The sequence below is a fragment of the Heloderma suspectum genome, chromosome 4, assembly GCF_057233095.1.
Source record: "Heloderma suspectum isolate Gila_16-S chromosome 4, 16-S_ref, whole genome shotgun sequence".
NCBI lineage: Eukaryota > Metazoa > Chordata > Lepidosauria > Squamata > Helodermatidae > Heloderma > Heloderma suspectum.
The window spans coordinates 203,242,679-203,266,853 of record NC_139461.1 but is presented as its reverse complement, the minus strand read 5'-3'; the positions used below and the strand labels follow the sequence as shown (position 1 = coordinate 203,266,853).

Here is a 24,175-nt window from a genome sequence, read left to right as displayed (position 1 = left end):
ACCAAAAGTCATTAAGACAACAAAAAGAAATCTTATTCTTCACACATGAAGAATAATACATACAGATAGCCAAAACAAATGAATCCAAAGCAGTTATAGACAAAATAAGAGAGCAGAAGTGCCAGAACCAAGCAATTTTCATTGTATACACTGAGATGCATCAAACAGTAGGAGATGAAAAGGTGAGACTTTCCTTTTTCATATTCCCAATGAAAGTTGGCTGAGTACATCATTAAACAAAATTTCCTGACAGATATATCGCTATGCTACAGACAACTGTATCTGAATGAACTAAGTAACAGAGGGAGAACTAAGGCAACTTAAAATCCAGATGTGGCAGACATAGGATATAAGGCGTTCAAGATACTGGCTGGCGTCCAACTCCCTTCTCCATCCCTACTATGTGCATGAGCAAAGTGTGCTTATGTATGCACAAAAGAAAGCAGCAGTGAGAATTTCCTTGTGGTGGTAGGCCCTCATGCTTCATAGAGTTTCCAATCTTAAGGGAGAAAGACTTTCACTGGAAGAAGTAACTGGAAAGCCTCTATGCAGGATCAGAACACTGCCTGAATATCTCTGGGTTCCAGACATTAATTTTAGCATTTAATATGGCTGAAGAGCAGATAAATTGTCTGTACCCAAAACAATATTTGAATAGAAAACTACCAAGGTCACAAGCTCAGACCTGTCCATCTTTAGCTCTCTTTGTATTAATATACATTCTAAATTTATACCAAGTCTACTGTAGATTGGACAACCTCCTGAAAAAGCTTTATCGGAGTGTTGAACACCACTTATAAGCATTAAAGTCTCACCTTTTCTCCAAGCTGAAATGTAATCAAAATACTTTCAGTTAGTTCAAAACTACTAAACAAATGTCAGGATCTGTAACTGAGAAAGGAGCTTTTCCTTCTATAAAAATGGTGTCTTTTCTTTCATTATTTAGTGAGCCTCTTGCTAACAGATTGTGATTCCCTAAACAGAATCCTTGTTACTAAGAATCTTGCTGTAACTTTACCAGCACCAGCTAAGCCAGAGTGCTAGTTTAGTAGTTATTTCTGTTTATGCCTGAATGTACGTATATTTATTCCATTTTCCAAAAACGAGCTTCTCTTTAAGAGTACTTGTTTTGCTCTGAGTTTTAAGAGTACTTGTTTCTTTCTGGGTTACTGAAAGCACTCATGCCTGCCAATAAACCTTATTACTGCTTGCTATGATGATGCTTAGATACAATTCTTTAGGAGGATGAAGTGTGTGGGTGGAAAACTCACTTTGTTAAAATAGAATGAGGTGCACACCTTTTATAACAGTTTCTCTTTTATGTGTGTGTTCACAAGTATTAATAGTATACCACCTACCTGGATATAAATGCAAAACAGAATAATGGCAGCTACTCTGAACAGTCCATCAAATGTTAAGTCACATCCCAGGGCTGGGCCCTTATAAGAAGCACGTTGGCTCAACTCAGTCAACTCAAGGGTTCCTTAAATCAGATAATTCTAAGGGCCCACTGATACATGAATGTAAATCATTTGATGCTCTCAACACATGATGACCCTCTGCCGAATATCTGAACTCTCTCTATTGGCAAGTCCTGTGTTTGAGGTCATAGGCCATAGGTCATAAGAGTTGGAAGGGCCTACAAAACCATCGAGTCCAACCCCCTGCTCAATGCAGAAAGCTTGATTCCCAGGCAGTCTCCCGTCCAAGTACTAAGCAGGGCTGACCCGGCTTAGCTTCTGAGATCAGGCACATCCAGCCCTGTGATGTGAAGCCACATGGAAGTTCTGTTTGTAGCATTTGATCACCCAAGCATGCTCATCGCTTCATTGCTGTATTATCCATTGGTGACTTGCATGTTCTTCCTTCCTTCCCTACCTTTCTTCCATCATGGAACTCAATGTGGCTACATGTGGTTCCCAGGTGATGTCCCCTCCAAGCACTGGCCAACCTGCTTAGCAAGGTAGCTGCCTCATGTGCCTTCAGACTATGCCCTGGGACCAATAAGTTGTATGAGCCAACTTTAATAATACTATTATTTTATCTGAGCTATAGTCTACAGGAATGTGAATACCACTCAGCTGGCCTCCCATATGTGAATGAAAACTTTAACCAGCAGGCCAACACTGTAAACTTATAATTGGGGAGGGGGAAGTGGCTCTATTTTATGTATTTATAGATTTTATACTGCCCTTCAGCAAGTTTCCAGGATGGTTTACAAGATATTCAAAAACTTAACAAAACGCTTAGCTCAGAAATAGCAACCAGAAGCAGCATCAAAACGTATAAATCAGTCTGCCTGGCACAAAATGTCTTTGCCTGATATGAGAAAGGAAACAGCGTGTGCACCAGGGGAGCCTCTCTGGGGAGAGAGTTCCACAAAAGGGATGTTACAACTGAAAAAGCCCTCTCCCCAGTTGTCACCCACAGATGGTGGGAGCATAAGGAGATCAGATGATTATTATGGCATAAGCTTTCACGGACTAGATGCATTTCTTTAAAAGGATGACCGGCAGCAGCTTTCCACAGGTTTTGTCCTAAGGGAGTCCTGCGTTTCTGGGCTTGTTCTCATTAGATGCTGCAACAGGCAATGAATGTGGCTCTAAAACCATGTGTGAAACACTGAAGGTTATGCCGTCACTGCCACCACATGCGATGGAATATGGGAGTTATCTCACCTATGTTTCTTTTAAAAAAACATTTTAATTTTTGTCACAGTTTTTAATTAAGTTCCCAATTAGACCTCACCTTTAGGGAATGCTACCTCAGCTATAAAATTTTAATCTCTACCACCAACATAAACCCTCTATACATTAAAAAAAAAACCCTCAGTCGCCTGGTTCCTATGGCATAGGTATGGGACTGACATCACCACTAGGAGCAACCTTTCAAAATGAACAAAAATTATTAAGACGAATTATTTACAAGAGGGAATAAAATGTCACTCTTAAATAATGAGATTGCTTAAAATCAAAATTAAATATGTTTGATTACCTGTCCTCATAGGCAGGATAGTCTTCCCCAGCTAAACAAACCCTCAATAGCTGTTCCTTCATACCAGATTTCCCCAAACTCCATCACAACCACTTCCTTACAAACAGGAACAGATGTTATACACCAGTCTTCCTCCGCCTCCAGCGCTTTCTGCTTCTTCAGGCTTCAAGGATGATTCAAATGTTTCAGAGACTACTTAGTGATGTTCTCTCTGGTCAGACATTAAATAGGAATGTAAAATATATGATGCATAACTTAGTTTACTTATAAAATTATCATGTTTGGTATATGCATTTAAAAATATTGTTTATTCAAACAATAGTTACAAATTCACAAAGTTATTTCTAAGTATTTTTAATTTTAATAATTTTATGGGCAAACCAAGTTATACATAATACAGTTTAACCTGCTATGCATATAGCACTAACCCATGATTTATTTAACTGATGGTTTATTGAATTCTGGGTTGTTGTGATGTGTGAAAGTGGTTGCACTAACAAACCAAGAACTGTGAGTTATTTAACAAACCATGGACCTGGTTTGCATGACAAAATATGGCTCACTGTAAGTTATTTAACCCGAGGTGAACCGTGGCACCTGCAAATGCCATTTTGCATATACAACCACTGATTGGGGGTTGTCATGTCATCTGAACCAGGCCATCGGAGGTTATCTGAGGTTAAACAACCTTCACATAACCCTCGGCTTGTTGTAAGGTTATTCAAGTGTTGTTTAACCCTCTCATAACCCCCAATGGCCAGGCTTGGATGACATGACAACCTCCTGATTCGGGGCTGCATATGCAAAATAGTGGTTGGCATGTACCACATCTCCTCAAAGGCTAATTAACCCAAAATGGGCTGTCATGTCCTGTCAACTGGCCCATACACTCTGGGTTGTTTAAATCTTGGGTTATGTGCAAAGTTGGAAATGTGGGTTGTTCATGGTTTATTTCACCAGGGTACGGAGGTAGCAGGCAAAAGCAGTAAAAAAAACCCAGCCACTCTACATGCCAGTGCTACAGCACCAAAAAAGCATTTGGAAAACATGGAGAGAGCGGACAAAGGAGGAGGGAACAAACAAGCCAGGAACTAAGAAAACAAATAATGGTTTATGTGATCGTCTGCCAGAAAAAAGTGAAAAAAATTAGTGAAAATTTAGTGAAAAAAAGGTATAACTGTCAGTAGTATGTAATAGTCCAAAATTGTTTCAGTGGGCTGTACAGATCTAGAAGCACTATGAATTCTTATATGCAACTGCGATATAACTTATAACCAAAACGTAAGAGCATCCAGCTCCGCCCAACCATCATATTTACCTATAATTAAGGGCACACACTTCTTTGATACGATCAGATGATAGAGAGAAACAGACACTTGTAAGTGCAGCTATTTTCAGTAACTGCAAAGTGTTAGCAATTTCTTCTCCTACTACAATTTCATGCACGGTTACCTTCGCCTCCATTTCATCCTTCCGTATTTCAGAAACCAGCATCATTCTGTGCTGGTGAGACTGAGGCTTACAATGTGCAGCTGTCTAAAGTAATGCTGCTAAAGTGAGCTGCTGCATTAGTCTGAAATTGGATACAGAATTTCTGGATACTGAAAGTAGTCAAATACATTGTTTGGTGCAAACTTCCCAGTGTTAGGGCAATTCCTTGTAACTATTTATTGTGACTAAAATACTTCCTTCTTTACAAGGAGCAATTGCACAAGAAGAAGCTTTACCGTCTGCTTTTCAAGGACATTGATAAAGTAGGGTAAAATCTTGTCTTCACTAACATTAATAGAAAGCTCTTAGTACTTAACAGGAATTGCAAAACTTGATTTAATTCATCATGTGCAAAAATGGTATGTATGTGATTAGCTGCAGAAATGTTCATCTGATTTGTTGCAAGAATTAATGTGTGTGAAAGCCTGCTTCCATGTGCAGATCTCTGGACTGGAGCATATATGGTCAATATACACATAATTACTCAATGATCAGGTTTGGACAACATGTCACAGCTTATCATGAGTTATTTAACCTCTGACGCTTCCAAAGACAACCCCCACTTGGGGGTTGTCACTTTGTGTGAATCTGATGAACGTAGGTTGCGGGGGTTAAACATCCCTTGTATAACCCTAAAATATGGCTAGGGGTTATGCGAAAGTTGTTTAACCCTCGCATAACTCATGCTTGCCAGGTTCACACGGCACGACAACCTCCAAGCGGGGACTGCATATTCACAGTGGTGGCTGCACACACCCCAGCCTCACCCATGGTGCTCTGTCGTGTTGTGCAAACAGCTCCAATGATACAGTGATTAATGAATTAGAGTATGGATGGCCCTGGATCTTGTGAACATCCCTCATGACTGTCACCAGAATAATTTATCATCCACAGTTGCAAGCACGGAACGACCCACATCTTGTTTTAGTTTTAAAAGAATATTATTTGTTCTTCTTCACCACATAGATTAAATAAGGGCACAGTGCTATGTACAGTGCCCTGCCTGCTTGGAAGCCCCTGAACTCGGAGGCTTCTGATGTTCCCATACCCTGCCAGGCTGAAGCTGGCAGAATGTGAGGAGCAGCTGAAGCGATCTTTGCCTCCTTGTCTTTCGTTGTACACTTTTTCCCACTAGATGAGCTTTTCAGCTGAGGGCACTTTGGAGGGGGAGGGAAGAAGGCTGGAGGCTCAGGTTCAATCGTATCCTGGCCTCTTGGGTATCCTGGCCTCCCCACCCACTGAAACATCTCCCCTGAGATCGACTTTCTGACTTTGGAGAGCAGCTAGTGCAGATTTCTCCATGCTGGCTGTGAGGAATCAGGGGTCCGATCTCCAACTCCCCCGTCTGAGGTTGGAGCGCTGTCTCCAACCTCGGAAAGGGTTTTTTGAGCCATCCCATGCTCCCTGGTATGCTTGCTCAGGGATCATGGGATTGGTCTAAGTTAATTTTAGGATGCTGGACCTATTTTTGAGGAATTCCTATTCCTGCGGTATAATGTTTGCATTTTAAAATCTTAATTTCTATCATGGACAATATTGCATTCAAAATATAGTATTTTCAATTATTCCCAAACATTCCTGGAGGATTTCTTTTTCTGATTCACTGGAATCTGATTTAATCATAAAGGAAAGCATGTAAAAGTAAAATGCGTTTTACAGTAAGAGCACAGAAAATGACAGTTAAGGTGCAGCTTAATGGCACTTAGGCAAAGATGGAGAACAAAAAAATTCTCCAAAGAACTACCAAGTCTTGCTAGCATGAGTGTTTAAGATTCCAGAAGGCTAAGTAATAATTCCAGAAGGGTTCAATGAGTCCAAAGTTTTCATTAAAGCCCAAAGCCCCTAACATTTGTCTCCTTTCGATCATGAACTTGCCACAAAGACCTGTGTCTCCGTCTTTTTTAAAATCATTGTGAAGTGCTTAGGTTTTCTTTCCTAAAACTATATAAATAAGATTAGCATTATTTATTTCTAACTGTTATGACAGCAGACAGAAATTCTTAACTTGAGGATTAAGTTAAGAATTTAACCCCTGCCCCCCTTCTGACTTTCAGTATTGGAAAAGGTGCTCAACCCTAACTAACTTCTCTCAAATAACTAATTTCCAGGCAAGTGGTGTAGTGCGATCAACTAACAAAAGAGCATATTGACAGCATCCTAAGAATCACATCAGAATCAGCACAAATAGCACCAAGGAAGTAAAACCACCTACTATCTCCTAGTGCATTCCATGTTCCCACCACTAACATGTTGTCTGCGTAAATAAAACATGCAAGTTCAGCATAGCTCAGGATCACACATAGTGCTTGCTTATCCCAGCCCAAAGAGACCCGACAATTGCACCACTAATTAAGATTTCATGAAAATCATCAAGATGAAAGTTTCCACTACCTGGCAGATTACTTCCAAAAGATGATTCGCACAGGGTTGTGTGTGTATCTTGCGCTGCACCCTGACATGCTGTGGGGTTCTGCAGAGCTCGGTATTGTCTCTTAATCCTGTGGAAGTCCTGAACAGGTGCCTGGAGTCAGTAATGGGCTGCGTGCGGGATAACAAACTGAAGCTCAATTCAGTGGTTCTGAGGGTAGGTGGTTTTGCTGACCAGGGAGGTGGTGGTCAACCTTTTCTGGACAAGATTGTGCTCCCCCATAAATATCAGGTTCACAGCTTGGGAGTGCTGTTAGATCCAATGTTAATCACTGGATGTACAAGTATAATCTGTGGCACAAAATGCCCTCCACCAGCTAAGGGTAATGTGGCAATTGCAGCTCCTCCTCAATAGAGATGGCCTGGCCACAATTGTCCATGACTTGGTAACATCCAGCTTAGACTACTGCAACGCATTGTACATGAGATTACCTTTGAAGACTTCTCAGAAACTTCAACTGGTTTCAACTTAATTCTGCTGCTTTTAAGAGTAGCTTTTATCCTCTGTAGTTTATATATTCTAGGTGCTTTATTTTTTAAAGAATTTGTTGTTAAATTCTTGGCTTGTTATTGCTATCCACTTCAGGATTTTGTTTATGCATAGAAAACTACGTAAACTAAAAATGTTTTTAAAAAACACAATCCAGGCATTTTAAGGAAGCTGAAGCTCTGCTTTGTACGATTCCCCCATGTATCCCATCCATGAACTGTGATGCTGTTTCCAGGTGTGGCTGCAGGAAGAGAAGATGGTTACTTGAAGTCAAGACTGACGTACTCCTAGACGAGAATGTCACAACAAGACTGCTTGATGGGGATAGTACCAGGGCCAGAAGTGGTGAATATGATTGAAGGGCAGTATAAAAATACTTAGAATATATAAATGTGGGGTCCCCAAAAGGATGATTGGTGACTCACTCCTGGGGCTAAGAACAAGTCTCCAAATGGCTTGTGTTTGGAATTGCTTCCTGAAACCAAGTCAGTAACAGATCAGCTCAGCCACTGTAGGGCAATTGCAGCTATTGAGCAGCATTTAAGCAGTATCTCTTCACATACCTTTGGGTGCTAACACCCAGTTGGGCACAGTAGAGTTTTCTGCTTGAGTTTTTAAGAACTTACTGTAACCTTGCATAAGGAACCAAAAACAGGGATGAAATTATATAACACAGTATAAAACCTCTGGTTATCTAAATGGGACTTAAACACGGACACGTGTATGAATGCCTACTAATCACTACACATATATGCAGCAACTGCCATATTAGTGTTAGCCACCAAAATGAAAAAACGCACTATTTAACAAGTATTACACTTCTCCAATTTGTAAAAGTAGTAATTATGCATGCCATTCAATTGATACTTGCCCTGACCATTCTGACCTCATATCATCAACTTACTGAATTAGCACTTAACAAGGCCTTGTCCATGTCAAGCATGATTTGTTTTAAAACATTCTTCAACACAGCCCACAGAGCTGGGATGGAAGACCAATCAAGAAGGGCACAGGAGTAGGCGAGTGTGAAGAGTCACCAGAAATGCACTCGTATCCTCCCTGCCATGTGTTTTGATTAACCTTGCAGTCTTGACGATTACAGAAATAGTCAGGTTGTAAAGCATGCTGCTCTCTCCAACAAAGTTTCATTGCCAACTTTGACATATTCATTCTCTTAAAGTTTGCTAAGGTGTTCCTCTATTTAGTCAGAGCAGAAGTAGACATTTGGCAGCAATTTCCAATCCCATGTTTGCTTCTGATGTGCAACATGGGAACAGTTATTTGCAGGAGAGATTTGGTTGGGAGGGGGGAGTGTGTACATGCATAACCCACCCCCTTTCCACTGCTTTTCTTCTAGAACCACTTGTCCCCCAGCTTGGTTCCTTAACAGATTTCCTGGTCAAATGGGGAAAAGCAGCTTGGTTGAAAATTTACCCAGGAAAAGTGGCAGGCAAGAGAAAGGTTAAAGTCCAACCCCCCCTCCTGCCTGCTATTTCTCTCCTGGAAGTCTGCCCTACCATGCTTTGCACATTTGAATCAAGCACAGGATTGAGAATCTTGTGTTTTCCACTGAATGCCTAGTTAGACCTATAGTTTACTGAGTTCTGTCTCTTCCCTCCTCCCCCCACCCCCTTGGGCATATCGTCACAGCTTATACACAAGCCTATTATGAGCGTCACCATGTTGAAGGCAAATACCAATGTTCTGGTAGAACAAGGGCTCATTGTTTCCATATTAATTTTGTGTCAGTTACCGCAGGAAATGCCTGTGGTTTTATACCAGCATCCAGATTCAGAGACGGTGTGTGTGCAGGACGCTTCTGAAATGTGTGTAGTGCTTCCCAATGGGATGGGCTTCTCTAGTGTAAGTAATACTCAGGAGGAGAAGGGCGAGGGTAAGCTCTTGCTTTGCTGCACTGAACTTTGGAGGTGATCACCGGAGGGGAAAGGGATGTATGCCACGATGAGTGTGGCAAATTAATTTGCGCACCCCTGGTAACAACTGATAATGAGCGAGTAAATACAATTAGCTACTTCACCTTGATCCTTATTTCTAATAAAAAAAAAGTCCAAGCCAAAGGCTTTGTTGAAAACTTGGGTTACATACATTTTAACTGCATGAGCTGAAGTTGCAGCTAACAATGCACTGATTTGGGATTTTACATTCTAGCCACGACTTCCATGTTTGAAATCACTACACTCACAGAATTCTGGGATGGGTTTCGTGGCACTAGGAAGAAAAGGTTGAGGCATAATTAATGCTTAAACACTGATAAAAACTTATTTCCAAAAGTTATAACAGTAAATATTCACCTTGAATAATTATTGTCCTGCCCATGACCACAATGTGGTAACACCCAGAATATCTTAATTATCTTAATTAAGATATTAATTAATATAATATAATTTATATTATATAATATTATTATATAATTTAATTAAGATATTAATTAAATGCACAGGCATTTGAATAAAAGCAACAATGGGCTGGATCAGATGTCATAAATAAGCCATGGCTTACGATGATATACTAAGCAGCTCAGTAAATCTTTTGCCGACCTTTTTATTGTCGTTTGTCTGAACCCGACAAATTCTGGTTAATCTGAACTACGGCATCTTCCAAACAAACCATAGTTAAAATTAACCAGTTTGGTCAGGTCTGACTGAAACAAGAAGCTGAATTTATTAAAGAAAATGGAGGCAAAAGCTTCCAACTGCCTCCTTGCAGCTGCTCCAGAAAAGGTAGGGAGAGTGTGAGCCTAAGACTCGCTGCAGCTCACTGCTGTCACAATAAGCCATGGTTTATCATGCATCCAGACCTGCTCGATAGATCACCTGCAGAGCCAAGTGCTTCTTTTTGTTGCCCACAGGACATTTGTCTGATAAAAACTGTCAGGATTCAGTTGCAAAAAATAATGAAGATTGTAGGCAGTCCTAGCTCATGTCTCTTTTAAAGATAAAATATTCAAAGAAGCTTTCATTTGTAGGTAATGTAACCCTGAAGTCTCTATAAATAAGTTGGAGATAAAAAATTCTGCTCCCCGAAACAGAGAATTTCCGAAACACTGAGCATACAATTCAAGGGAACTTGATTGAAGACCTTCTCCAAATCAACAGGAATACCCACAGGGCACTTTCAACATAATGAATATTGAGAACTCATCTACTAAAAATAGTAGGTTAGTCTTGTTCAAAGCTATGTTGATTCTCAGTGGGAATAAACTGTGGTGGGGGGAGAATCAAACCCATCCAGCTACATTACTGCTGCTTAAACTACACAAAATGTACACAGTGTAGGGACACATGAAAATTCATGGGGATGCAATTAAAAAATGGAAAAATTCCCTCTCCACAAATCAACCCAATGCCCAATTTGTTTGCCCCTCCGCTTGCATTTTGTTCTTGTTGGCAGAGGAAGAGAAGCAGCCCTGATTCACTACCTGAGTGATGACACAGAGGGGAATTGAGCTCAGAGTGCATACACCTTCTTGTCACTTGCTATCCTTTTGGTTCACAGAGGGGCAGCTCCGGTTTGCTGCTGGAGTGATTTGGGTGCTGGTGAGGGAAGTCGCGATCAGAGGGCATGCACACTCTGAGCCAATCCCTCCTCCACCCATCTGTTTCCAGCAATCTGAATGCTAACATCTGTGTTTTGCCTCACACTACCAGAGATTGTTTTTTTTCAAGGGTGGTGACCAGACCACCTCCTACCCTAACCTAGTCTATACATGGACATCCAATTTTATGAATAAAGACATTGCAGACAACTGATCTTATCTGGGTCAGTCCCCTTTAACTTAATGGGACTTACTTTTGAATAAGCATGCATAGGATCGCACTGTTAAAAGACACCCAAGGCAAAAAATACACAGTCACAGAAGCTAGTGGTATTGGGTTTGTTGACAAAGTCCCTCACCAAAGACTCCTGAACAAACTCTGCAGTCATGGAATAAGAGGAGAGGTCCTTCTTATGGATCAGTAAGTGGTTAAAAAACAGAAAGCAGAGAGCAGGAATACATGGTAAAATCTCCTAGACGGGTCCCACAGGGATCTGTATTGGGACCAACGCTTTTCACCTTGTTCATAAATGATCTGGAATTAGGAGTGAGCAGTGAAGTAGTCAAGTTTGCTGATGACACCAAATTATTTAGGGTGGTAAAAACAAAAAGGGATTGTGAGGAGCTCCAAAAGGATCTCTCCAAACTGTGAGAATGGGCATCAAAACGGAAAATGTGGTTCAATGTAAGCAAGTATAAAGTGTTGGGGCAAAAAATCCCAACTACAAGCTGACGGGATCTGAGCTAGGGGTGACCAACCAAGAAAGAGATCTTGGGGTTGTGGTGGACAGCTCAATGAAAATGTCAATCTCGTGTGCAGCTGCTGTAAAAAAGGCAAACTCCCTGTTAGGCATAACTAGGAAAGGAATTGAAAATAAAACTGCCAATATCATACTGCTCTTCCACAAAGCTATGGTGCAACCATACTTGGAATACTGTGTACATTATCCACCTAAAAAAGGATATTGTAGAGTTGGAAAAAGTGCAGAAAAGGGCAACTAAAATGATCAGGCGGCTGGAGCAACTCCCCTGTGAGGGAGGGTTACAACAGCTGGGATTGTTTTCGTTGTTGTTGTTTATTCAGTCAGTTGCTTCCGACTCTTCGTGACTTCATGGACCAGCCCACGCCAGAGCTTCCTGTCAGCCATCGCCACTCCCAGCTCCCCCAAGGTCGAGTCCGTCACCTCCAGAATATCATCCCTCCACCTTGCCCTTGGTTGGCCCCTCTTCCTTTTGCCTTCCACTTTCCCTAGCATCAGCATCTTCTCCAGGGTATCCTGTCTTCTCATTATGTGGCCAAAGTACTTCAGTTTTGCCTTTAATATCATTCCCTATCATTAGCTTGGAGAAAAGGCGAGTTAGGGGAGACATGATAGAGCAAAGCTTTATAGAAGCTTTCTAGCACAGCAAACTATTTCAGATTCCATATTTAGATGCTAATCATTCATAACTTCCCAAATCTCTTTTGGAAAAACTTCTCCAAATTTGTGTAACTGTCAAATTAGCATCTCCTTCCCTCTTACTTATTTTCCCTCCCGCCTTAATGGGTAGCATTACCAACTGTTACACTGAATCGTCTGTTGTATTGCTGAAAGCAACTATATCTGGATCAGAGCCAGCAAGTGCAATACTCAAAGTATTTTAGTATGAGCCTCCTTCTCACCCGATCTACAGCTTTTTTTTTTACATGAACAGGCACAAAGATAGCACTACAGATAATCACAGTTCATTCATCTCCTGCACTAAAGAATTAAAGTGTAAGACTTTTACTATTTTAAAGCAGGCAAGGGCAGATTTCAAGCTTGTGAGATCTACTTTGTGTTTTACTAGAACCCTGGGATCAACAAATGGGAGCCAGGTAGGTGCAAAAGACATGCACTTCAATTTAAAGAACGTGACGCCTCTGCGCAGCTGCTAAACACACCAATGTAGACTTTTTTTTTGTACTACCAGAACTGAGATCCATTCCAGACTACCCCAAGGTTTCTTCAGTATAATTTGGTGTGCGCGTGCGTGTGTGTGTATTTTGTTGTTGCTATTGCTGAAGAATTGGAATTCAAAAATTCTTGCTGTTCTATCGCAAATTACCCTGAGATCTACCAGTAGATCCTGAACTACCTTCTGCCCACCCCTACTTTAAAAGGAACTACTATTAATTGGTTAAAAATTAGCAAGCCCTTTTACTAAGACAGGAATATGCCTTCAAAATATCCTGCATTTGGTTTAATGTTGTGAAGCTGTCCAGCTTTCACCCACTCAGAGCTCTATCTCTTTTCCTCAAACCTCTGAAAACCCAATGTCTCAACACAGAGAAAGTAAATAGAATAGAAAGAGAGAGGGCCTTGATATTCAAGGATCAGAGGAATCACCACCAGCAAAAATAACGTTACAAAAAGAACTCGGTCAACAGCCTGCATGAGCTTGGCTGCTAAATGTTACATTAATGCAATTTTAATTGAAGAAACGTAGGTCTAGTAATCTTAGATATCAGCAAGCTTTAAGTAATGGGCTAGCTCAGTTACTTGATGCATAATTATCAAGCCTACCTTTCTAGTTTCGGACTGAGCTTCTTCTTGGCAGCACTTTCTGCAGAAGGGATCCAGCTGATTCAAGCCAAACTGGCCAAGAAGGTCACAAGAACTGCACAACAAATTACTGGAAAAGCCAAGCTCTCTGCATGCCTCTGATGATAATTCTGCTCCATATATAGATACCTGAAAGCAAACAAGACTCACGCAACTAGCCACTTTAAATTGAGAATATGCAGCCATACAGTGCCCAAATATAACAAATCAGCCACCATTTTCTAAAACACAGCTCTTTAAGGAGTTCCAGTTCCCACATCACAGAACAATCTACACAATGGAATTTGACTTGAAGATACATACAAAGCACGACTACAATTTCATTACATAAAACCACACAAGGCGTATTAATAATTTATGGAAGATAACCAAATACTAGTTATAAACACATATAGAAATGTAATATATTAAGCTGGCAATCCTGAACATTGTTACTAGAACAGGGGTCCCTAGCGTTTCCAGGTCTGAGAGCCTGAACAGCCGGAATTTTGAGATTATGTCATGGGTGCCAAACAAAATGGCACAGGGTGTGGCCAACCACAACATGATTTCCAAGGGTTCTACATCAGGGGCGGGTATAAGGTAGATCACTAGACATTTTGGATTTCATCTCCCAGAAGCTCGTGCCAGCATTGCCAAAGGTCAGGAATGCTGGGAGTTGAAGTCCAAATCATCTGGAGATCTACTTTCTGCCCATCCCTGTTCTACATCATGCAGGAAGCCTCCATAGATATAAAAGGTTTCCTGCTGCAGATGGGAACAGCCCTCAACTGTTCAAAAGACACATACAAGACCAATGGCATCTTGGGCATACCAAACTAGTTTATATGTTATGTTTTTATCCCACACTTCCTCCAAGGAACTCAGGGCAGCATATATGGTGGTCCTTCCCATTCTACCTTTAATTCTCAGAACATCCTTCCACAGTAGCCTAGGCAGTGACTAGCCCAAAGTCACTTAGGGCGCAATCCTATGCATGTTTAGACAGAGAAATGGCCTACAACTCCAAGCATTCCCCAGCCAGCTGTTTTTCTGTCTAAGCATGCATAGCATTGTGCCCTTTAATCCCACAGGTCTCGGAATCTCAGCCATTATGTAAACGTAACTCCTACTGATTTTAATGGAATTTACTTCTGTGGAGCAGGTTTGAAGGATTAGACGTAGTCAACATTTGCATATTAGCAAACCAACAGTCTTTCCAATACGTGTCCTGCAGCCAGATTAAAAAGCGTGGGGGGAGGAGATGCTCAATTAAACCAGACGAAATTATTGGGTTGGATCCCCGCTTGGTGAAAACCCACTTGGTGAAAACCCACTTAAATCTATGAGACTTAAAGTAGCTTAAGTCCCATTGATTTCAATGGGCCTAACTGTAACGCAACAGAGGGTGCAATCCTATGCATGTGTAGACTGGCTGGGACATACTGGGAACTGTAGGGCTATTTCTGTCTAAACATGCATGGCATTGCGCCCTAAACCGAGATTCGGCCAGATCTTTATTGTTATTTGTTTCACTCAAGCGAGGCATTTTTACACATCGTAGCGAAGTTGGGCAACGCCGCGGCCAGCGAAAAGTCCGACCTCACGCCCGCTTACTCAGAACCGCCTCCCGCCGGTTTTAACGGGACTTATTCCCAAGCACAACGGCCGCGGAAGAACCCAATCTAGAGACAGAAGCGGCGGTTCTGGCTTTTTCTTCACACGAGTTCATCGTGCCCATTTCCCCTGACCCCGCGGCGCCCCTTACCGCCTGCAACGCCGCCAGCAGCCACACCCAATATCGCCCCAGCTCCATCGCCCCTTTCTCCATCGCCATGTTGGCGCACGAACGGTTGCCGGCACCATAGGAAATCCATTGAAAGGCCCCCAAACGGCCAGGGTGCCCTACGCGTTGCCAGCTTAGAGCCAAAGGGGAAAACACTGCTCAGCCTCTCCCATCCTTATGAGGCGGACTCTGAAGTTTAAAAATGGGAAAGTGTAGTTTATTTGTGGGAAAGGAGCCCCTATCTCTTCAAGACCCGCTCTTTGACTCGTTTTCCCCCCCAGGCACTTTCAAAAACACTATAGGAAGGGGCCTATCTTCTACGGGGGACGGGCGCATAAAGATTGGCAGGGATCTTGACCAATCAACCTTCAAGGAATGGCAACTCGCCGCAACTCTGTCACCCAATCCCCAAAGGAAAGGTGGACAGGCTGTCGGGACGAGCTGGTCGAATCAGCAGACAACGTGCTTGAAAGGGGCGTCCTCCGAGCTACGCGCGGAAGCGTCGGTGGGCGGGCGGACGGCGCCGCTAGCCAATGGAATGGGGCGATGAGGCGAGTCGTAGCCAATAGACGGCAAGCGCTTGGGCGGAGCCTGTGTTCTGGCTGGTCAATGGCAGGAGTAGTGGGCGTGATTGCGCCCGAGCGTTCGGTTGCTGAGCAGCGCACGCAGATTGGCGGTTGGGTGGAGGGGGCGCGTGCCTGCGACCGCGGAAGGAGCGGAGCGGGGCTGGCTGGCTGAGCCGCCGCTGAGGGGGGTTTGTCGGTTGGTGGGTGAAGGGGCGGTCGAGGCGCCGTCGCGCGGCGTCGTGAGGGATGTGAGAGCCGCGTCTTCCCCCGCTAGCTCGCCTCGTCTCCCTCGCCCGCCCGCCCGCCCGCTCGCTGTGTCCCCCGCAGAGGCTCCCCCGGCCTCCCCGCCCGGGCCCCGCGTGATGTCGTGATCCCCAGGCGGACGTGCGACCAGGCGGGCGGCGCTCAGGCGGCGGCTGCCGATGGGGCTGCTTCGGATTATGCTGCCGCCTAAGTTGCAGCTCTTGGCGGTGCTGGCGTTCGGGGTGTCCGTCCTTTTCCTGGAGAACCAGATCCAGAAGCTGGAGGAATCCCGCGGGAAGCTGGGTGAGTAAGGGGCGGCCCTGGGAAGGGGACGGTGGCTGGCGCTTGGGGCCACATGGAAGGAACGCCGGGAGGCGAGCGTCACGAAGGGGGCGGCTGGGCATGGGGCTCCCCCAGTTCTTCTGCGGGGAGGGGGAGAAGAAGCCCTCTCATTTTACTGCAGAACTGGAAGGAGAGGCGGCAAAGATGGGGCCATCGCGGAGAGGCGGGGGGGGCGGACACCGGGGACGACGGCGACGACGTGCTGATCTGGAGCAGCTTTGTGGACTGGTAGGAAAAATCTCAGAAAACCCATCCGTCTCTGCATGGCCCTTGCCCGTGTCTTCTTTCTGCAAATGAGGCAAATCGATCTTGTCGATATGATTTGGCGGGATGCTCTGCAGATAAGGCTGTGAACTGTGCAGACACTGGCACCGGCTCTGGAGTGGATCTAGACGTAGATTTCTTTCTTTCCGGGTTATGAAATCAGCTGAAAGACGGTGGAGGGAGGGGAGAGGTGTGTGGTGGTAGAATATATGTGTGCAAACGATGTAAATACTCCTTTTGCTGAGACCAAAGGAAATGGCAAAAGCAGTGTTGTAAGGGGTTAGTTCGCACTGGTCCTTGTTCTGTGCAGCTGGAGAGGTAGTGGTGATGTCTGGAGTCAGTCTAAAAGCTTTTCTCATTCTGTTGCAATCTTTAGAATGACCATTTTCTATTTAAGGTTCAAGCTTTGTAATGGGGTTTTAAACATAAGAGAAGCAATCCTAGTAGGGAATGCATGCTACAAGGAGCCTGAAAGCTCAGCTATGTGTGTGTCTAAATGTTGGGCTATTTACTTTAAAATCTTTGCTCCCATTGCTACAGTAGTTGTGTAAATATCTGGGAGAATTGTAGTTGAGAGGCCCTTTGTTCCGTATATTTTAAGTAGTGGATTGTTATTTTATTCTTTTAAATATTTGTACTGTATTTTATTTAGCAGTTTGTATGCCTCTTAGCCTTAATTGTAACCTGTCTAGAGGGCATTGGTTATCAGGTGGGTTGAAAATATAATTGAATAGAATATAATAAAAATGGGTTTAACTGTGCCTTTTTAACGTATCTTGTACAATTGTACCTTTACTTTTGTCAGCAAGTGATTCCAAAGGTGGGCAGTGTATATACACTGGCAGTTTGATAACTACTCACCTTTCTAAGACCCAATATTTTACTTCGCACGTAGTATTCTACTTGTTGTAGTCTCTGTGCTGTACAGCGTAACGAAAGGCTTAATTAGGAGTCTGGCTCCAATAGACGTTATTTCTTTAGTGCTGCTAGGGTGCGATCTTATGCAAGTTTAGACGGAAAAAAGTCCTAAGACTTTTTTCTGTCTAAACATGCATAGGGTTGTGCCCTTAGCTAGGTTATTTATTTCTCATGTTTATGTCTTGCCTTTCTTCCAAGGAGCCCAAGGCGGCGTGCATGATTCTTCTTTCCATTTCATCCTCACAACAACCATGTGAGATACGTTAGGCTGAGAGTCAGTGACCCACTTCACAAGACCACAGGGTGGTTAATAAGCCACCATGGCTGTTGTAGGGTTCTGCAGTGGCTTGTTAACCATGCCAAAAAACCACTCTGGCTGGGTTCACACAATGTGGAAAGCTGTGCTGCTGAGAGTAATTATCCCCCACTAGCATGCAACTGGCTTATTTCCACTGTGGCTTATTTCCCCTGCCATGGTTGCGACCACAGCCAGTAAGTTGCCCAAAGACACCCAGTGTCTTTGCATGACCAGTCCATGGGCACCCAACTTGCTGTGGGTTGTCGTGTTGTGCAAACTCAGGCAGCAAGGGGAGTTTGAGAGTTAGACAACCCTCAAATAAACTGTGGTTTGTTTTAGGGTTATTTGAGGGTTGTCTAACCCTTAAAGAACCCCTGCTGCCTGACTTTGAGAACCCATGGTGAGTTGTGTGAACCATCCCCATAGGTCCATGTGTAGCTTGGGCCATATTCATGAAAAGTTAATTAATTCTAATAAATGCATTTTTTCTTCAAAGTTCCTGAATTCCTCTAGAACTCTTACTGAGACACGTGTTAGTAAAAAAGAAACAAGGGTGTATGCAATCGCCTATTTTAGGAAAACTATCTTGACACCTATGTTTCTTTGTATGAACTTTTCCAAGAGTAGAACCTGCTCTTCTATTTCCCAGGGTGTATCTGGCTGTACCCATACAGAACCAGGAAAATGATGGGGTATTCCTATGTGACTTTTATTGGGTGTGAGCTTCCTGGGTAGAGTAAAATCCTCTTTATGTACTTTTGTTCTTAAAATACGTGAAAAAGGAAGGAAAGGCCTAGTAACCCGAAGTAACTAACATTGAAATTGCTCTGTTAGATGCAGAGTAATGTTGTCTTGTAAGCATGATATGAGGTTTTAGTTCTGTGGTATATCTGATAAAGGGTGATGAGGAAAAAAATCAATTTGCTTGAGTTGCTATACTTGTCTAGTGAAGTTGGTACCAATGTTTTTAAGATCACCTTTTATGTTTAGTGAATGCTATGTCTGTTAAGGGACTCTAAATCCAAGCATGAGTAAGCTAACACAATGAAATGCGAGAACAAAGAGTTTGGAACTACAAAACTGATTTTTCTCTTCCTATAGGTATATTTTGCATATATCAATATAAAGGATCAGAATAATACATGTTGCCTTGCTTTTGATGGATGGGTTTAAATCATGGTTTAGGCCACTACGAAAACACTGATTTAAAATTGTTTTTTATTTTTAATTCACACCTTTCCTGAACAAATATGCATATTAATTGGTTTCTCTGACAGTTAAGTATACTCATAGGCAACATTTCAAAACCTTAGGTCATACTGCCTACATGTATCTTGAGGTATAGAATTATACATAGAGTCAGAGGTGGGATTATAAAATTATCGTATTTTTATTTGGTGCTCTTTGTACACATGCAGGGACTCCTAAGCTAGATCACATACCGACACGGCAATCCTATACATGTCTATGTAATAGTAAGTCCATTGAGTTCAGTGGAGCTTGCTCCCAGGTAAGTGGGTATAGGATTGTAGCCTTAAAAACATAAGTGCTCAGACTTTTCAGAACAGGTCTGGAACATATTGGGTAGAATATATTCACTATGAAATGGGAAATGTTAATGCTGTCTGTTAAAATAATAAATCATTCTGAGACATAAACACGTCACAGAGCTTGGATAGCCTGGAGGCATATAATAAAAAATACATACAAATTAAAGAAGAAATCAATGTATACCCAGATTGGGAAGAGTGGATGATCCTGTTGAGATGGAAAGCTTCTCCTGGATCCTAGCACATGTGGTGGCTTCCAGTCCTGGGGTCCATTAGGAAGCTGCAGTAATAAATGCACGTAGATAGGATAAATAAATAATGATCCAAACCTTGCCACCTTTGAATGGAAGGACTCTTTCTGTCTGCAGGAGGCTTTGATTCAGCAGAGCATTTCTGCTAGTGGAATGTGAGAGGTGGTAATTTTCATTTATTCCCCCTTCCCCTTGCAGTCCTGTTATGTCCCCTGCAAATCTGCTCAGCAAGGTTGGAGTGCCTTCTGGAACAGCAGAGGTGACGCTGTGGGCTGCAGTGGGAGGGGGAATTGGCAAAAATTGTATCCTTTCCCCTTCCTAGTGGTCTGAGTGTCCTAAATGGATTCCAGTTGTGGACTGCTGCTGATGGTGGGAGTAAACTTACATATGTTTCCCCATAATTCTTCTGCGTAAAAATGTAGTCTTAAGTGTGTGCGTGCGTGGGTGTGTGTGTGTGTGAAAGAGCCATGGGTTAAGTTGAAGAGAACCATACCTTTCAACATGAAATTAGATTTATAGACAGTTACTAGGGTTAAAATGTAAATCACAAAGAACAGGTTCTCAGAATGCAAAAAAAAAAAAAATTGTAGGAAGCCCAACATGGTTTGGCCTTTTTCTTCTTTTTGGGCTTTCTTCATGGGGTACAGAAAAAAGTCTGCAGAGTTTTTTTTGCAAAAGATCGTCTCCTATGTCAATTTACTGTCAAGATGAATTTAAATTCACGGAACGGTTACTAGGGTTAATGTGTGAAAGAAACACCTTTCAAATAAAATCATTTTTGATTATTTAAAAAAAATCCCCAAATCCTCCAAACTGATTTCACCCATCCTGTTTTGGGACGCAAGTTTTAGTTTTGTTGCCTATTGCAGACATAATAGAGAGTTTTGTCTAGTAAAGAATGTAATTTTTAATGTGCAGAAGTAGCATCCAGAAGTCAGTCACAGAAATCTTGATTATCAGTAAGAAATTAGCAACGTAACTCCAACTGTGAACTGCCATCTAATAAAAATTAGGCCCTCTTGTGTTATATTATGTTGTGTTAATGCCAGTAAACTCTTTTAAGCAATCCAATAACTTCTGGTTCTGTAACTTTGGATTATATGTTTTTTTGTTGTTTAAAAATGTTCTCTACAAGCTAATACTAAAGTCTATGGTTTGACTAAAACAACTGTTGTTTAATTGAAAGAACTAAGAAAATTGTTCATGCTGTTACATGTAAAGTTTGACATGATGAATCAGACTGTATTTTTTATTTTGGCTACAGTTTCAACTTAAGTTGGAAAAATGACTGTCCGCTTAACTTGTGCTGTGTGACACACAAAACAGTATGACTTCAGCTATCACTGTAGAAAACAGTTCTTAGAGGCTTGAGAAGAAAATGCTGGTAGAACAGATTTTCCAGATACTTTATGATGGAACAACATTCTGTGATTTTGACAAGCAAGCAAGAATGTTTTTATACTTAGATCAAAGTTTTCATTCTAAATTAAATAATCTGACATAACTGGCCTGTAGTAAGAACTGAAAAAGCCACACCGTATTACAAATTGAGGTGACAGTCTCTTACACATAATTCAGTCCACCTTAAATCCAATTTCTGTGTTTGCATAAATGGGAATTGTCGCTTTAGATTTTCGCAAGGTAGCTTCTCCCACACTGTCGTTTTAATTTGTTCCTTTAGACAGTTTTTTTTAAGAGCATTTACAGAAAAAGCACTTTGTTTCATACCTTTACAAACAGTAGTGTTGAGAAGTTTGGTTAAATGATTGAGACTGCAAGACTTGTTCAGTTTGGAAGAGAATAATCTGTTTTGCATGTAATGGCTAACTATAGGTTGAACAATCCATAATTAGACGTAGGCATGCTGGAGTGGGCAAGTATGCTGCCTCCCACACACTTACCTGCTTCCACTTTGTCATGATGTGTGAACTTGGCATTCTGATTTTTTAAGGATTAAACCACCCAGAGTTTTAACCCAACAACAAACCATGGGTTAAAATTCTCTGTTTAATCCTAAACCCAGAGTTTTGTTAACTGTGGGTTGTTTTATCATGCAAACCAGGTCAGTATATGTGTTTAACTTAGTACGTACTAGTTTGTATGTGAAAATGACATGTTACCTGCAGGTACATGTTACTTATAACATGGGTGGTGGTGCGTAGTTTTTTCAGTTATATCCGCAATTGTAACTGCTCATTATGGAACGCTGTCTGACTTTTGAAGGCGGAGTGGGGGACTGTAGTATGTTCTGGCTTTTCTTGCAGCTCCCTTGTCTTCATGTTGAAGATTGGTATAAATATTGGTACGTTAGGTGATACTTTAGTAACGAGCATGCCATTTGAAGCTGAACTATAGATAATAGTACTTGAGCTGATATGCAACAAAAAGATTATATGTGTGTCATTAGATGAGATTAACATTCTAAATGATCCCTATCAATTGGGCAACTATTGGGAGACCTTATTTGAAACATCTCATTTGACAGAGTGAACAGAAATATTAAAGCACTGCTGAAGAGTGGAAGATAATTGATTAAGGGTGCAATCCTATGCATGTTCAGACAGCCAAAATTCCTACAACTCCCAGCATTCTCCAGCCAGCATGGCTGGCTGGGGCATGCTGAGAACCGTAGGACTTTTTCCTGTCTAAACATGCATAGGATTGTGCCCTAAGTGTTGTGAAGAGATACAGTTGGTGACTTTCTTAGTAATTACATGATCATGAACTACTGCGTAGTGCTGCTTATACTGAACATCTTTAATCTGCATCACTAATATTTAGAAACGATGTGGTAGTCCCAACCCAGAGCAAAAAGATCAACTTCTTCCATAATACAGCCACAAACACTTTCTATATTGTACTAAGAGGTGCATTATCTCTGTTTCTTGAAGCGGTAGTGCCACTATGATCTGCACTAGTGCTCACAGAAGAGTAGTGCTGAACTGCATCACTCCATACTTGCGACACTAGTGTGTCAAGGGCTTTACAGATTAAACCATCTCACCTTGATGATGTGCTACAGCAACAGTGACTCCACATTTACCCCATTCAGAGATTGATTTAGGTCTACTTCATACATTACGCAGTGGCAAACTTGGGAGTTTTCTCCTGAATAGTGAGTTGCCACCAGGCTCCCAGTATCTCATCTGTATAATATTTGCATTTTCAAACATGTGTCAGCTGTGTTTTTCAGATGTACTTACAAAGTGTTGTATATGTGCACCTTAATGTATGAGGCAGCCATTACTTTAACATTTTTCACCGATCAAGAAGATAAACAAGTCCCAAGTTATTAGGGAAGGTAGAGCTCTCCTGTGACCCCGAATACTGTAACATTCTACCTTGGGAGGAAGCCAGTCCACTGAAATTACCTAACAAATGTTCAAAGCTCTTCAGTGCTTTTGCATTTCCGTTTGCCATTTTATGTCCAGGTGTCTGTGTCTGCCTAGGGTGAGTCGTAGTTTGTGGATAAACTGAAGAATGTTCAGATGAGAGAAATTCATGGTAGATGTGACGATATGTTCAAAACAGATTCCAGAAGATGTGGGACACCATTCCTCCTGGCTGACAAGTTCAGGAAGCCGTAATAATGACAATTTTAGGCTAAATATGAAGAAAATGTTGTAGTTTCCCATAAACAATGACTGAGGAAAAATAGCATAAGTTAGAGAGAGGTTTTTTTCACATTAGAAAATGGAAGGAGGAGGTTCTAATGTTTCATAGTGAATTAGCAATGGAAATAATATTTTTAAATGTTGGTTCTCCATTTTTAAAATATGCAAATAGTCATGTAATCTTTAGAACTTGAATATTCACATGGCATAATGGAAATTGGCAGTGTGTGGTAGCTAAAGAACAGTCATAGTTAGGAAATATTTGGCATATTGATGAAACAAGAGTGGAGAATTTAAGTTGGATTTTTAAGGTTTTCCAAGATAAATGCCACTATGTATGCATATAGAGCAAATAAATATTTGTTTATCAAAGCATACAAATATATTCCTGAATCTTAGTAGAAACAGAGGTGTTCTACAAAGTAATACATTTGCAATTATAAGATGTCAATTTATTTTAGAATATAATGTATGGATTTATTAACTTGTGGAACCCTTTTTCAAAATAATTTTGGAAGTACCTGCAAGTATTCAGTAAGATTGATTCAGGCTTCCTCTTTCTTCAATTTGGCTAGTAGTGTTTTTCTTCAATTTGGCTAGTAGTAGTAGTTCAATACTTCTTTGAAGTATTAAATAGTCTATTGCAGAGAACTCCTAAACTCCATGTCCTAAATCTTGACTAATAATGATGAGAAACACGAAAGTACTCTGTATTTTCTCTTCGCCGTCCCCCTTTCAGTAGGAGCATGATATATTGCATAGATTATTTTTTCTGATTTAGAACCACTTCACAGAATTTGTCATTAACCACAAGTGCCTAA

The 24,175-nt window shown here is 41.7% G+C and overlaps 2 protein-coding genes and 1 long non-coding RNA gene across 3 annotated transcripts in view; 2 read left to right on the top strand and 1 right to left on the bottom strand.

Moving 5' to 3' along the window:
- The window catches only part of SELENOF (selenoprotein F), a 45,485-nt gene extending 30,116 nt beyond the window's left edge, over positions 1-15,369 (bottom strand). The window contains exons 1-2 of the mRNA XM_084852027.1: positions 15,291-15,369; positions 13,505-13,672 (exon numbers count right to left, since the gene is read on the bottom strand). Coding sequence (XP_084708153.1) covers positions 13,505-13,672; positions 15,291-15,359 — 237 coding nt within the window. The 5' untranslated portion in view covers positions 15,360-15,369. The remainder of the gene's footprint in view (positions 1-13,504; positions 13,673-15,290) is intronic.
- Positions 15,370-15,987: 618 nt separating this feature from the next.
- HS2ST1 (heparan sulfate 2-O-sulfotransferase 1) overlaps positions 15,988-24,175 on the top strand; it is a 129,519-nt gene continuing 121,331 nt past the window's right edge. Inside the window, exon 1 of the mRNA XM_084852025.1 lies at positions 15,988-16,420. Coding sequence (XP_084708151.1) covers positions 16,297-16,420 — 124 coding nt within the window. The 5' untranslated portion in view covers positions 15,988-16,296. The remainder of the gene's footprint in view (positions 16,421-24,175) is intronic.
- Positions 16,581-24,175, top strand: part of LOC146347966 (uncharacterized) — a 51,437-nt gene continuing 43,842 nt past the window's right edge. Inside the window, exon 1 of the long non-coding RNA XR_014790486.1 lies at positions 16,581-16,687. This is a non-coding gene — a long non-coding RNA (uncharacterized LOC146347966). The remainder of the gene's footprint in view (positions 16,688-24,175) is intronic.